We start from the raw sequence: 11,540 nt of genomic DNA on the forward strand, positions 1-11,540 counted from the left end.
CGCCACCTTTTCCTGCCCAGCCCCCAGCCCCAGAACCACAGCTACCTCATCTGCAAAATGGAAAGCATAATCAGTCCCCTCCACCTGTCTCAAAAGTGTTTCAAAGAGAAGAGAAAACTGGCTTTGGAGCCAGAGCACCTAGGCCAAAATTTAGGCTCTGCTACTTGGACCTTGTGTGACCTTGAGCAAGTCCTTTCCCTTCTCTGGATTTCTCTTCCAGCTCTAATTCTTTCATCCTTATTATTCCCTCTCCTCTGGTGCTTGATATCCTCAATCACCAAGGCAGCCTTACCACAGATTCTCCTTAGCTGTACAACCCTAGGTAAACCCTTTAACCTCTCTGAGCCTCCATTTCTCCATCTGCCAAATGGGCATAACCAGAGTACCTACCTCCCAGCACTGCTATAAAGCTCAAGTGGGATCATGGGAATGTGTGCTGCTCTTATTTTTCATTATTGAGAGTCCAGCTCTCCCTTTCTGCTGGCTCCTTTCCCAGGCCTGTCAACATTCCCAGGCTTCCCAAATCCTCAGACCCTCCAGGCCCTCCAACTCTCATTTCCCTAAGAAACAGCCCCAATCCTCCCTAGCCTCCTCCTCGCCTTCATTTCTTCTTCACAGTGTGACTTTTCATCTCATCCCAAGAGAAGCCCTCCCAAGCTCCCAAAGATTGCTTCAGGTTTTTTAATAAGCCCCGATCGTCCTTCCTGTGTGTTGTCTCTGAGGCAGAAGAGTGCTAAGGGCTAGGCAATGGGGGACAAGTGACTTGCCCAGGGTCACCCAGCTAGGAAGTATCTAAGACTAGATTGGAACCCAGGACCTCCCATCTCTGGGCCTGGCTCTCAACCCAGCTGCCCCCTCCCAAAGATTTCTTGATTGCCAAATCCAATTGTTCATCTTTCCTGGTCCTGACATCATTGACTCTTCTCTCTTACTGGCTAGTCTCTCTTCTGTGGCATTTCATGATCCTGCTTTGCTCCCTCTTGCTTCTCCTCCAACCTGTCAACATCCTCTGCTGAGTCCACATCCCTAGCCTGTTCTCTAAGCACGGAGTCCCCAAGGCTCTGTCCTTGGCCCTCTTCTCTCTTTACATCCTTCCGGTAGCCCTGCTGATTCCTCTGAGTTCCAGGATTATCTCTATGTCTATGACTCACAGAGCTAGATGGAGGTCCCCAGAGTCCTTTGGGGACCCTAGACATTAGCTAGAAAAGAGGGAAAGCAAGGTGGCTCAGTGGGTAGAGTGTCAGACCTGGAGTCAGGAGGATCCAGGTTCCAGTGTGGCCTCAGACACTTCCTAGCTGGGTGACCCTGGCCAAGTAACTTGCCGCCATCGCCTAGCCCTCGCTGCTCTTTTGCCTTGGGACCAATACTTAGTATGAACTCTAAGATAGAAGGTAAGGGCTTAAAAAGCAGGAATGTGTTCATTCTTGTCATGGTACCCCGCATTGCTACCACAGGATGGAGTGCCTGGCCTTTACTTAGGACCTGCTTGCAGCCTTCACCAGGCCCAGCTAGAGGAAGGGAGTGGAGCCCAGACAGAAGAAATGACCGGACGGGGTCCTCCCTGCCATCCCCGCTTGGTGACATGGAAGGAAAGCTGTAGCCCACATTCCCTTCTACTGAAGGATGATGGGATGTCAGCTCACCTCTGTGCCCTGTCTTCCTTCCAATTCAATTGTTAGCCACCCACCTCCAGGAGCCTGAAGACCAAAGGCCCAGTCTCCCCATGCTCCATGGATGCCCACCCTGTGATCCAGCTGCAGGGGAGTGTGATCCCAAAGAACACATTTGCACACGCACGTGCACACATACACACACACACAATGAATGAATGAAAAGCAGTATATTAAGCATTTCTTAGCTGCTAAGCCTCAGAGGAAAAAAAACAAAAGCAAAGACAATCCCTGCTCTTAAGGAATTTCTATTCTAACAGGAAATAATACAGATGAGGGAGTAGTGAGGAAGGAGGAAGACTTTGATCCAGAAAACTAAGGGAAGAGATTAGAAAGGCCCTGAATGGGACCCTAGGGAAGTGGAGGGATACACCCATCCAGGAACAATGACTGAGTTTATCTGATTGTGGTTCATGCTCCCAGAAGAGAAGAGTTGGGAGTGGGGGAGAAGGAAAGGGGAAGCCAAGAATGCTAAAGTGGAGGGGGTGCAGTTTAGGAATGAGTTCACACACACACACACATACACGCAGGCAGGCACACACGCAAGCACGCACCACCACCACCATCACCATCTCCAATGATGACACCCTCTCCTGTCTTTTTTTTAGTAATTTTATTTGCTGATGAAATGGCAAATGCTGGGGGGCTAGGGCTGCTAGGGACAGGAAAGACCACAGACAAGACAGAAAGACATGCCCTGGGACAGAAAGAAGAGGGAGAGGGATCCCCATTAATGGAACCACCAAATTTGGAGCTAGGCAGAAATTTAATAGAGAAAGGAGGCTCTGAATGGGAAACTAGTTCATCCAAAAGCCCAAAGTCCCTCTGGGATTTTTGGTTCCCAAAGCCTCCATCATTGATCTCCCCCAATTCCACTCTCCCCCCTTGATGTCTCTCCTCTTAAGGGTTGAGTCCCTGACCCTTTGTGGCCCTTTCAGAGGGACTAAGAAATCCACAGGCTCAGCCCTCCCCTTGGGGATAGGAGGGGAGCAGCAGCCAAGCTTCCAGCCCCAGCCTCCTCCTCCTCCTCCTCCTCCTCCTCCTCCTCCTCCTCCTCCTCCTCCTTCCAGCTTCCTAGGCTACATTTTCACAGGGACCTCCTCAATACCTCACCCATCCTCCCAACAGCACCAGTGTCTCTCCTCAAGGCAAAAGGATTCCCCATACTCCCCCCCACCCCCCCACCCCCCACCCCCGACATATAGAAGATCCAACCCAAACCGTGAGACCCAGTGATTGAAGGGGCCGGGGTGCCAGGCACAGATAGACATGACTGGAGGAGGCAGGGGGGAGGGAAAAGAGGAGGAGGAGAGGGAAGGGGGAGAGAGAGGGGAGAGGAAGGACAATGAGGAGGAGGAGGAGGAGAAAGAGAACACTCAGGACACAGGCAGGAAAGAAATTGATAGCAACATCCGAAAGATCCAAAGCGGGCTCCACTTCCAGCAAAGATGGCTCCAGGTGAAGTGATTTCTGAAGAAACCCAGGAGAAAAGTAAAGCTCAGACCCCTGACCACCCCTCCCTCCAACTAGCCCAGAATGCTGTGGCTCCCCATTGACTGCAGGTTCAAATTTGACATTCAAAGGCAGATCTCTATAGTCTGGTCCCACCTCCTCCTCCAAGCCTTCCTCCCTTCTCTCCTTCGTTCCCACACTGTTTAACAAAGCTCACTCCTACCTGAGGTTTTGTGCCCCACTCCCATCCTGAAGCGCCCAGCTCAGGTGCCACCCTGTCCAGGAAAGCTTCCTGGCCCTGCTCTCCTCCCCCAAACAACAACTACAGGCCTCGGTGTGCGTGTGGCTTACCGGGCCTTTGAACGCACAGCCCAGCCCTCCTGCTCCAGGCTCCCCAACCAGTCTGGGCACAGAGCAGGTCCTGAGAGAACGTACCTTGATGAATGAGTGGCCAGTTGGCATGAGACATGGTCACTTTTTCTGCTGCCCTCCCTGAGCGATGGGCTCAGCAGGGCCCTCGTCCCCATCCGCCTCGGTGCTCTGGCCCATCTTGGTGATGTGCCGAAGGAAAGATGTGGCATTGATAGCCCTCTGGAGTGTAGTGGGAGAGCAGCTATCAGCCCTGGTTTTGCCCTCAGCCTTCTTTCTGCTCTGGCTCAGGGGAACCCCTTTACTCACCTCCCCTGGGATCCCTTCTAACCCCAGACTGGTCCAGAAGGCACATCCTGCCCTCCATCGCCCAGGACGACTAGGCCCAGAGAGGAACTCGCTTCCCTGACACCTGGGGAGACAGCTTTGCCACCCTCTCTGGCTTCCTCCAGTCTTACCTTCCAGTGGGTCCGTGCGAAATTCTTCTGGATCTGCTCGGTGACAGAACTGAGAATGTTCTTGTCCAGGGCTGTGTCTCCAGAGATCCTAGGGACAGGGAGGGGAATGAAGTGGAGAACGGGGGCGCAGGCGGGGACGGCAGCATCGGCCCACTTCCAGAGGCACTTACCAAAGATGCTGCAAAGCTTGCTCACAGCTGAATCGCCTCTCAGGGTCTCTCTCCAGGAGGTGCCGAATGAAATCTTTGGCTGGGAGTTAAGAGGCTCCCAGTTAGGCGGTGACCCTCTATCCTCAGTGGTCTCTTCTGTCACCCCCACCCCTTCCAGGGATCCCCGAGAACTCACCCGATTCAGAGATGTCATCCCAGTAGGGGGAGTCGAACTCATAGCTGGCTTTTAGGATCTGACTGAAGAGTTCTGAGTCATTCTCATCATAGAAGGGGGGGTAGCCACAAAGGCTAGGGGGACCATGGGGAACAGAGCATCAGGGGGTGGGAGAAATACCACAGAGGAAATTAGGAAAGAAGAGAGAGGGAGAGGGAGAAGTGGGAGAAAGCAGGGGGAAGACAGGCAGGGCCATCAGCCTGTCTAAGGTCCCATCTTCCACCCCTTCAAGCTTTGGCCCATCCCCAGGCCTAGCCTTGACTCCCAGCTCCCCATCTTTTTCAGTGTTGAGGTTGATCATCCTAGGATCCCCTCCACCTCCTGGAAAGGGGCCTCCAACTTGAGGGGTTCAAGAACAGCTAAAACAGACAGATGCCCATCTCTAATAACTCACAGGATATAGGAGATGACCCCCAGGGCCCAGACATCTACAGCTTTCCCATAGGGCTTCTGTTCCAGGAGTTCAGGGGCTAGGAGCCAGGCACCCAGACACAGAGATGCAGAGACAAACAGACAGACAGACAGACAGACAGACAGGCAGATAGACACATACACACCCAGAAATGCAGGTACGTAAGTACAAAGAGACACAGGTGTAGAGGGAAAACGCGGTCTCCTACATGTGGTCATGCCCATGCATGGGACCGTGTGCATTTGTAACCCTGGACGACCCTCTCTGCTCCCTTTTTTAAAGTCTCTCCCATTCAATAACCCATTGGCACCCACCCGGTCATTGCCACCACCCGCCAATGCCCTAAGCCCTTGGCCCTCACCAACATAGCCTGGGGTTCCACAGGCCGTGCCTAAGACATTGCCCTCCTGAATCTTAGACAGGCCAAAGTCCGAGATCATGATCTTAGAATCCTCAAAGGGGGTGGCGTACAGGAGATTTTCAGGCTGGAGAGAGCACATAGATAAGGAGATGGAGGTTACAGAGGAGGAAGGAGGTCAAGCCAAGGGAAGAAAAGGCAGCAGTGAAGCCTGAGAGGCCCCTAGGAAGCTCCAGGCCAGTGATGGTGAATCTATGGCACAAGTGCCAAAGATGGCATGCAGAACACTCAACGTGGGCATTCGCTCACCCTCCCACCCCACAGAGTTTGTTACTACAAATACAGAGGGACTCGGACAGAGCTGTTCCCCTCCCCCTCTCCACCATGCCTGATGACATTATTTCATATCACCCACCCCAGCAGCCCAATGGAAGTGCTTCCTCCCTGCCACATGTGGGGTAAGCGGGGACAGGGTCCAGCACTCCATGTCTAAAAGGTTCATCATGATTGCTCTAGGCCTTAATTCTGGGCAGTGTGGGGCCCAAGTCCGGGCAGAGAACTGGGGCCCAGGGAAGGAGATCCATGGCCCACTGCTCTGCCCCCCAGTATTTCCAGGCTCTCTGGGAGCAGAAGTTCAGTGGCCCTGCTGTCCCAGTCCTAGGTCAGAGGGGCCTCTATTGGCCACAGGGAGTAGGCAGCCCAGGGTCCCCCATGCTGAATGTCAGGTACCTTTAAGTCTCGGTGCACAATATCCAAGCTGTGTAAATAGGAGACAGCTCCCAGGACCTGCCCCACCAGGTGGCTGGCATCCTTCTCAGTGTATGAGCCCCGTTCCATGATCCGTTCAAACAGCTCCCCCCCTGTCACCCTGGGGAAAAAGGGTCACAGGGCTTACACTCCTCCTCCCTTCGCCAGGCAGCCGCCCACTTCCCTCCTGTAGAACAGAAGCTTACTTGAAGGCAAGGATTGTTCCATTTGCAAGACACCTTTATTGAATCAAATCTGATTCAGCTACCATTAGGGACCCCCCCTCTCCTGATCCCCAGTAGGGCTGCCCCCTCCAGTGTCCCATCCCTCTCACAGTTCCATGGCCAGGTAGAGGTGGGAGCTGCTCTCATGGACGTCTTCAAGGGCCACGATGTTGGGGTGGCTGACCCTGGAATGGCAGCAAGGGTTTACTGTAAGGAGGGCTTCGAGAGAGTGAGGGAAGACAGAGAAGGGGACAGGAAGGACTGAATCACCCAGGGATGTGCAAATACACACTGACACACTGCTCTCCACTAACTCAGAGGGGCACAACACACAAACATTTGCTCAGTCCAGAGGCAGCCGGGTGGCTGAATGGATTGAGAGCCAGGCCTAGAGATGAGAGGTCCTGGGTTCAAATTTGATCTCAGACACTTCCTAGCTGGGTGATCTTGGGTGAGTCACTTCACCCTTTTGGCCTCAGTTTCCTCATCCTGAAAAAGAGCTGGAGAGGAAATGGCAAACCACTCCAGTATCTTTGCCAAGATCCAAAATGGGGTCACAAAGAGTTGGACGTGACTGAAAACTGGTGGGTTTGACCAGGATCTCTAAGCAGATGACTCTCAGATTCGTGTCCCTCTCCTGAGGCTAGAACGCTCCATTTGGATGTCCCAGAAGTGCCTCCAACTCAACAGGTCCCCAACTGAATTCCTTCTCTTTCCCCCCAAATCCAGCTCTCTTTGGGAGGTCCTTCCTTCTGTATGGGGCATTACCCTTCTGTTGGCCACTCAGGTGCAAGACCACGGGGTCATCTTCCATAATTTGAACATTCAATTCCATTTCTGAGGCTCAGCAATTTTTGCCACAATGTATCTCAAACCTGCACCCTTTTCTTCATTCTCATAGCTGCCATCCTAATCCAGGCCTGGAGCAGGCCCCACCCCTAATCCACCTCCTGCCTAGACTATGGCTAGATGCTCCTAATAAGCCTCCCCACTTCTAGTCTCAGCCTTCTCCAATCCATCCCACACACAAGCTGCCAAAGTGACTTTCCTAACACTTGCCCTGCTCAGGAACCCTTATTGCTTGCCTATTGCTTTTTATATTTTAAACCTCAGTTCCATGGCAGAAGAGTGGTAAGGGCTAAGCAATGGAGGTCAAGTGACTTACCCAGGGTCACCCAGCTAGGAAGTATCTGAGGTCAGATTGGAACTCAGGATCTCCTGTCTTTAGGCCTGGCCCTCAATCCACTGAGCCACCCAGCTGCCCCTGCCTATTGCTTTAAGGAAAAAATACAAATTCCTTGGCTTGACTCTTCAAGATCTAACTCTAGCAAACCTTTTCCAGCTTACTGGAAATTAGGCACATTGGCATACTCTCCACACCAGGCAAACTGACCTGCTTGCTGGCTGTCCCCTAAACTCAGACACTTCATTTTTATTTTTTTTTTATTTTTTTAAACCCTCACCTTCTGTCCTAGAATTCATACTGTGCATTGGTTCTAAGACAGAAGAGCAGTCAGGGCTAGGAAATGGAGGTTAAGTGACTTGCCCAGGGTCACCCAGCTGGGAAGTGTCTGAGGCCAGATTTGAACCTCAGAACCTCCCATCTCTAGGCCTGGCTCTCAGCCTACTAAGCCACCCAGCTGCCCCCTAGACCAGTGTTGGCAAACCTTTTAGAGGGGCAGGTGATGTGAGAAATGTCCTCAGGTGCCTGTGGAGAGGGAGAGAGCAGCAGCCCCACCCCACAAACCTCTGGCTTTCTAGTAACAAACTCTGGTGAACTCTGTGCTGGGGGACAGCACACATCCCCACAGAGAGGGTTCTGAGTGCCCCCTCTGGCACATGTGTCAATGTGTCATAGGTTCACCACCACGCGACTAGTCACTTCATTTACCTCCACTGTGTCTATCCTGATTCTTCCCAGGTGCTGATGTATCCTCCAAAAATATGACTTTGCATAGATTTTCAATTGAACTGGAGAATATAAGCTACGTGTTCGTCATACCATGATGAATGTCTGTTGTCCAAGTTGCTGGGGTGGGCTTCCTTTCCAGAGCCCCCTAAATCCATCCCTCCTCTGCCAACTCTTTTTTTTAACCCTTTACTTTCCATCTTGGAATCCACAGTAGGCATAGATTGCAAGGCAAAAGAGCAGTAAGAACTAGACAATGGGGGCTAAGTGATTTGCCCAGAGTCACACATCCAAGAAATGTCTGAGGCCAGATTTGCCCCAGGCCTGGCTCTCTATCCACCCAGCTGCCCCCTCTGCCTATTCTTAAGGTGCAAAGTTTTTCACAGGTCACCCTTGTATTTGATCCTGAATATGTAGCAGACAGAGGCAGGGCTGAGAATGATCAGAGGAGTTCTCTGCTCAGCTCCACCGGTCAAGGAGCCTTTGGGAGGACTGTGTCTTCCTACAGAAGGCGTGGACGGGGCCATGGGCTGGGGGCCCTTTCAGGACCACTGCAGATGTAGCTTTCTTCACCCAGGAAGGAATCGATGGGCTTCTGGGTGAAATGAGTTGTCCAACCTCAGCAAAGCCGATCGATTCATTCCTGAAGAGGAGACTTCAGGAGCTGTCCCCTTCTCAGTTCGGCCACTGGATCCTAGGATGCCAACTCTGGAGTTCCCAAGAACCCCAGGAACCATCCAGTCCAAACCTCCCATTTCACAGAGAAAGAAACCGAGGTCCAGGGAGGGCAAATGGCTTGCCCACAGTCACACGATTATTGGGATTGCCACAGGAGACGTACCCCACTCTAATCAGGCTCCTAGACAAGAGGTCCCCTGGGCTGTGAGCTCAGTCTACTGAGCTGCTTCCTGAACACAGAGCCCCCTCTCTAGGCCTCCTTGGCAGGAAGACCAGAAACTAGGAAATATTTGACCTAGGCAGAAAATAGTCAGGCTGAGCCCTCCTCCTCTCCTTTCCCACCCCTTCCCCTGCTCACCCCTCCCTCCCCTCTGCCCTCTCTCCTCCCATCTCTCCATTGCTGCCTTCTCCTCTCCTCCCCATCATACAGCCCCCCCCCTCACACACACACACACACTCACCAGAGTATGACACACTCAATATAGCATAGACACAATTGAAGGGCCAGGGGAGGGTGGAGCCAATCTGGGCTGGGTTGGGCAGCTTCTTGGCCAGCAGTGAGAATCTCCCCACCAACCACACTCCCTCCCCCTAAACCCCACCTCTCAATGGAGGGCCCTGCCAGGCACCCCAATCCAGCCACCTCCTTACTTCTTGAGAACAGCGATCTCATTCTCTACGGCCACCTCCTTTCCCCTCAGAGCCTTCTTTGGGATACACTTGAGAGCCACCAGTCTCTTGGAGCACCGGTTCTGGGCCAGAAACACCTCTGAAAAAGCTCCCCTGTGGAGAAAGAAAGGCCCCGGAGTAAGGGGCTGCCACCTGGCAGGGCTCACATCTCCAGTGGCCTGCTGGGTGCACTGACTCCCTGGGGAGGAGATGGCCTAACTGAGTCCCAACCTCACCTCCACTACGTTCCCACCCCTGGGCCTCAGTTTCCTATTATGTCAAATGAGGAGGTAGGACTAGATGGTCTCCAAGGTCCCTGCCATCTTAGATCTAGGTGGGATCCTATGTGTGACACTGAAGAAGTCCCTTCCCCTCAGACCCTTAGAATCTAAAGGGGTTGCAGTAGATGATCTCTAGGGGGCCTCCTAGTTCTCTCTGGGAGCCTGAGGACCCCCAAGCCCAGCAGGACACAATCCCCACCCCCTGGGTCCGTTGAGAGCATCCAAGCGCCAGAATATCCCAAACAAAGCCAGAAGGGCATGGGATGGGAGCCCAGAGGAACCAGGTGGGCTCCGGGCTGGGGCAGTGGGGGAGGGGGAAGAACATCTGGCCAGTGGTTAGACAAATCCCCACCCCGCCGGCCTCTAGCCCGTCCATCACTTACGCCCCGAGTTTCTCTCGAATGTCGTAGATTTTGCCAATATCCTCCGTCTTCTTCTTCCAGCTGGAGCCCAGCAGCATGTCTGGAGGGATAGAATGGCTGGGCTAGCCTGGGGGCAGAATGGGAGGGAGAAGCAGGATTGGAGGCGCCCATCACCTTCTCATCCCCTCCCCACCCCCAGGAGGGGTCCGGGCGGCCCCCAGACCCCTGAGACCGGGCTGGAAGCGCAGTCACTGATGGGAACCGCGATGCCCGAGTCTGGCCACAGGCAGGGCGGGGGCAGCCACATCGCCAACGTCACACACACACACACACACATACACACACGCTGCAAAAATGAGATGGAGGCTGGCTCCTGGCCAGTTTGAACATGCTCTCAAACATACGTCCACACAGCACTGTACATACAACACACACAGAGCAGGGAGCAGCAGTGCCCACGCCCAGCCAAATCTCCGCGGCGCGCGCGCGCGCGCACACGAGAGGGAGACAGCATCAGTACTGTGCCCTGCCCTGCCCCACCCTCCCCCTCCCCCTGTCCCTGCCCCCACCCCCCTCCACACACACACTCTTACCTCAATTCGGATTCTGGGGCGAAAGGTTTCCTAGAACCAGGACAGCACCCCTGTGTCCCACTCCGTTCCACCCTGCTGGTTTCCCCGGGGACGGTGGGAGCCCAGAGGGATGCTTGGGAAGCAGGGGAAGGGGAGGGGGAGGAACAGAGCCAGCCGTGTGTGCACGCGCGCGCGCGCACCGATCTGCCTGACCACCTGCAGCTCTTGGAAAACACTAGTGGTCTGGTATGTGACCAGGCAGAGCGATGGCTGCTATTCGCCTGGATCTCTTTAGCATCCAGGTGTGCCTGCATCGAAGGGGGAGGGGGAGAAGGGAACTGGCGGTCAGGTGTATCCATGCGGTGCCCTAGTGCCTCAGTGGCATCGACGTGCTTGCTCCTCGGGTTGGGGCGGGGCGGGGGGGGGGTCGAGCATCTATGGTAAGTGACTGGGGGAGGAGGAGGGGGGGGTAGCCTTACCTTTCTCCAGCAACTGTCCCTCCAGCCTTGCTCTGTCTCCCAGTCCGAGCTTTCTCCTCCTCACTCGCCCCCTCCTTTTCCCTCCCCTCCCCCTGCCCATCCCAGCCTGCCTCCCCACTCTCCCTCCCTCCCTCCCTCCCTTCCTCCCTCCACTTCTCCTTGTAAGGACATCTAGAGTTTCCTCCCAGGAGCCTGCAGCGCTATAGTGAGGGAGCCCCCAAGCTCTCGGTGGCTGAGGAGGGGAGGGGAGGCGGGCCCAGCCTCTGAGGGTGCCAGGGAGCCAGGGTGGGGCGGGCAGAGGCTGGTTCTAGGGGTTCGGGCTCCCAGAGGGACCCCATGGCCTGCCACTCGAGCCTCCTGGCCACTTCTCCCAGGCGGGGAGCCAGAGGGAAGGGCAAAGATGGAGACTGGGCAAACCGAAGAGACAGAAACAATTGAGCTGTGCTGGAGAGACCTCCAGACAAAGGAGGAAAGGCAACTGCAGCAGCGGGCCCCCTCCCCTCCCCAGGCCCTTTA

At 54.4% G+C, this 11,540-nt stretch overlaps 1 protein-coding gene and 1 non-coding gene across 7 annotated transcripts; both read right to left on the reverse strand.

Annotated features, from left to right (window-relative positions):
• Nucleotides 1–2,417: 2,417 nt before the first annotated feature.
• Nucleotides 2,418–11,115, reverse strand: PNCK (pregnancy up-regulated nonubiquitous CaM kinase). 6 transcript variants are annotated; one of them, XM_056809631.1, is made up of 13 exons: nucleotides 11,025–11,057; nucleotides 10,567–10,596; nucleotides 9,995–10,100; nucleotides 9,313–9,444; nucleotides 6,185–6,259; nucleotides 5,833–5,971; nucleotides 5,107–5,230; nucleotides 4,728–4,803; nucleotides 4,295–4,407; nucleotides 4,120–4,198; nucleotides 3,950–4,037; nucleotides 3,558–3,713; nucleotides 2,418–3,140 (listed from the first exon to the last, which is right to left on the reverse strand). In XM_056809631.1, exons 3-12 carry the CDS (start codon nucleotides 10,069–10,071, stop codon nucleotides 3,594–3,596), a joined length of 1,023 nt encoding a protein of 340 aa, XP_056665609.1. In that variant the 5' UTR covers nucleotides 10,072–10,100; nucleotides 10,567–10,596; nucleotides 11,025–11,057; the 3' UTR covers nucleotides 2,418–3,140; nucleotides 3,558–3,593. The 6 variants fall into 6 exon arrangements, with proteins under 6 accessions (XP_056665609.1, XP_007507037.2, XP_001378048.1 ...); XM_007506975.2 differs by lacking the exon at nucleotides 10,567–10,596 and having other exon boundaries at nucleotides 9,995–10,073; nucleotides 11,025–11,115; XM_001378011.4 differs by lacking the exon at nucleotides 10,567–10,596 and having other exon boundaries at nucleotides 11,025–11,108.
• Nucleotides 8,562–8,623, reverse strand: MIR7365 (microRNA mir-7365). Its single transcript, NR_127601.1, has one exon. It is a non-coding gene; the product is annotated as a microRNA mir-7365 (primary transcript).
• Nucleotides 11,116–11,540: the final 425 nt, after the last annotated feature.

The sequence above is a fragment of the Monodelphis domestica genome, chromosome X (assembly GCF_027887165.1).
Source record: "Monodelphis domestica isolate mMonDom1 chromosome X, mMonDom1.pri, whole genome shotgun sequence".
NCBI classification, from domain to species: Eukaryota; Metazoa; Chordata; class Mammalia; order Didelphimorphia; family Didelphidae; genus Monodelphis; species Monodelphis domestica.

Excerpts from the sequence above, each read along its gene's own strand:
- PNCK (XM_007506975.2), bottom strand. The coding sequence starts at position 10,071 with ATGCTGCTGGGCTCCAGCTGGAAGAAGAAGACGGAGGATATTGGCAAA. Across the intron at positions 9,445-9,994 it reads ATTCGAGAGAAACTCGGGGC|GGGAGCTTTTTCAGAGGTGT; the intron begins GTAAGTGATGGA and ends CTTTCTCCACAG. Across the intron at positions 5,972-6,184 it reads CTCTACCTGGCCATGGAACT|GGTGACAGGGGGGGAGCTGT; the intron begins GTGAGAGGGATG and ends CTTTTTCCCCAG.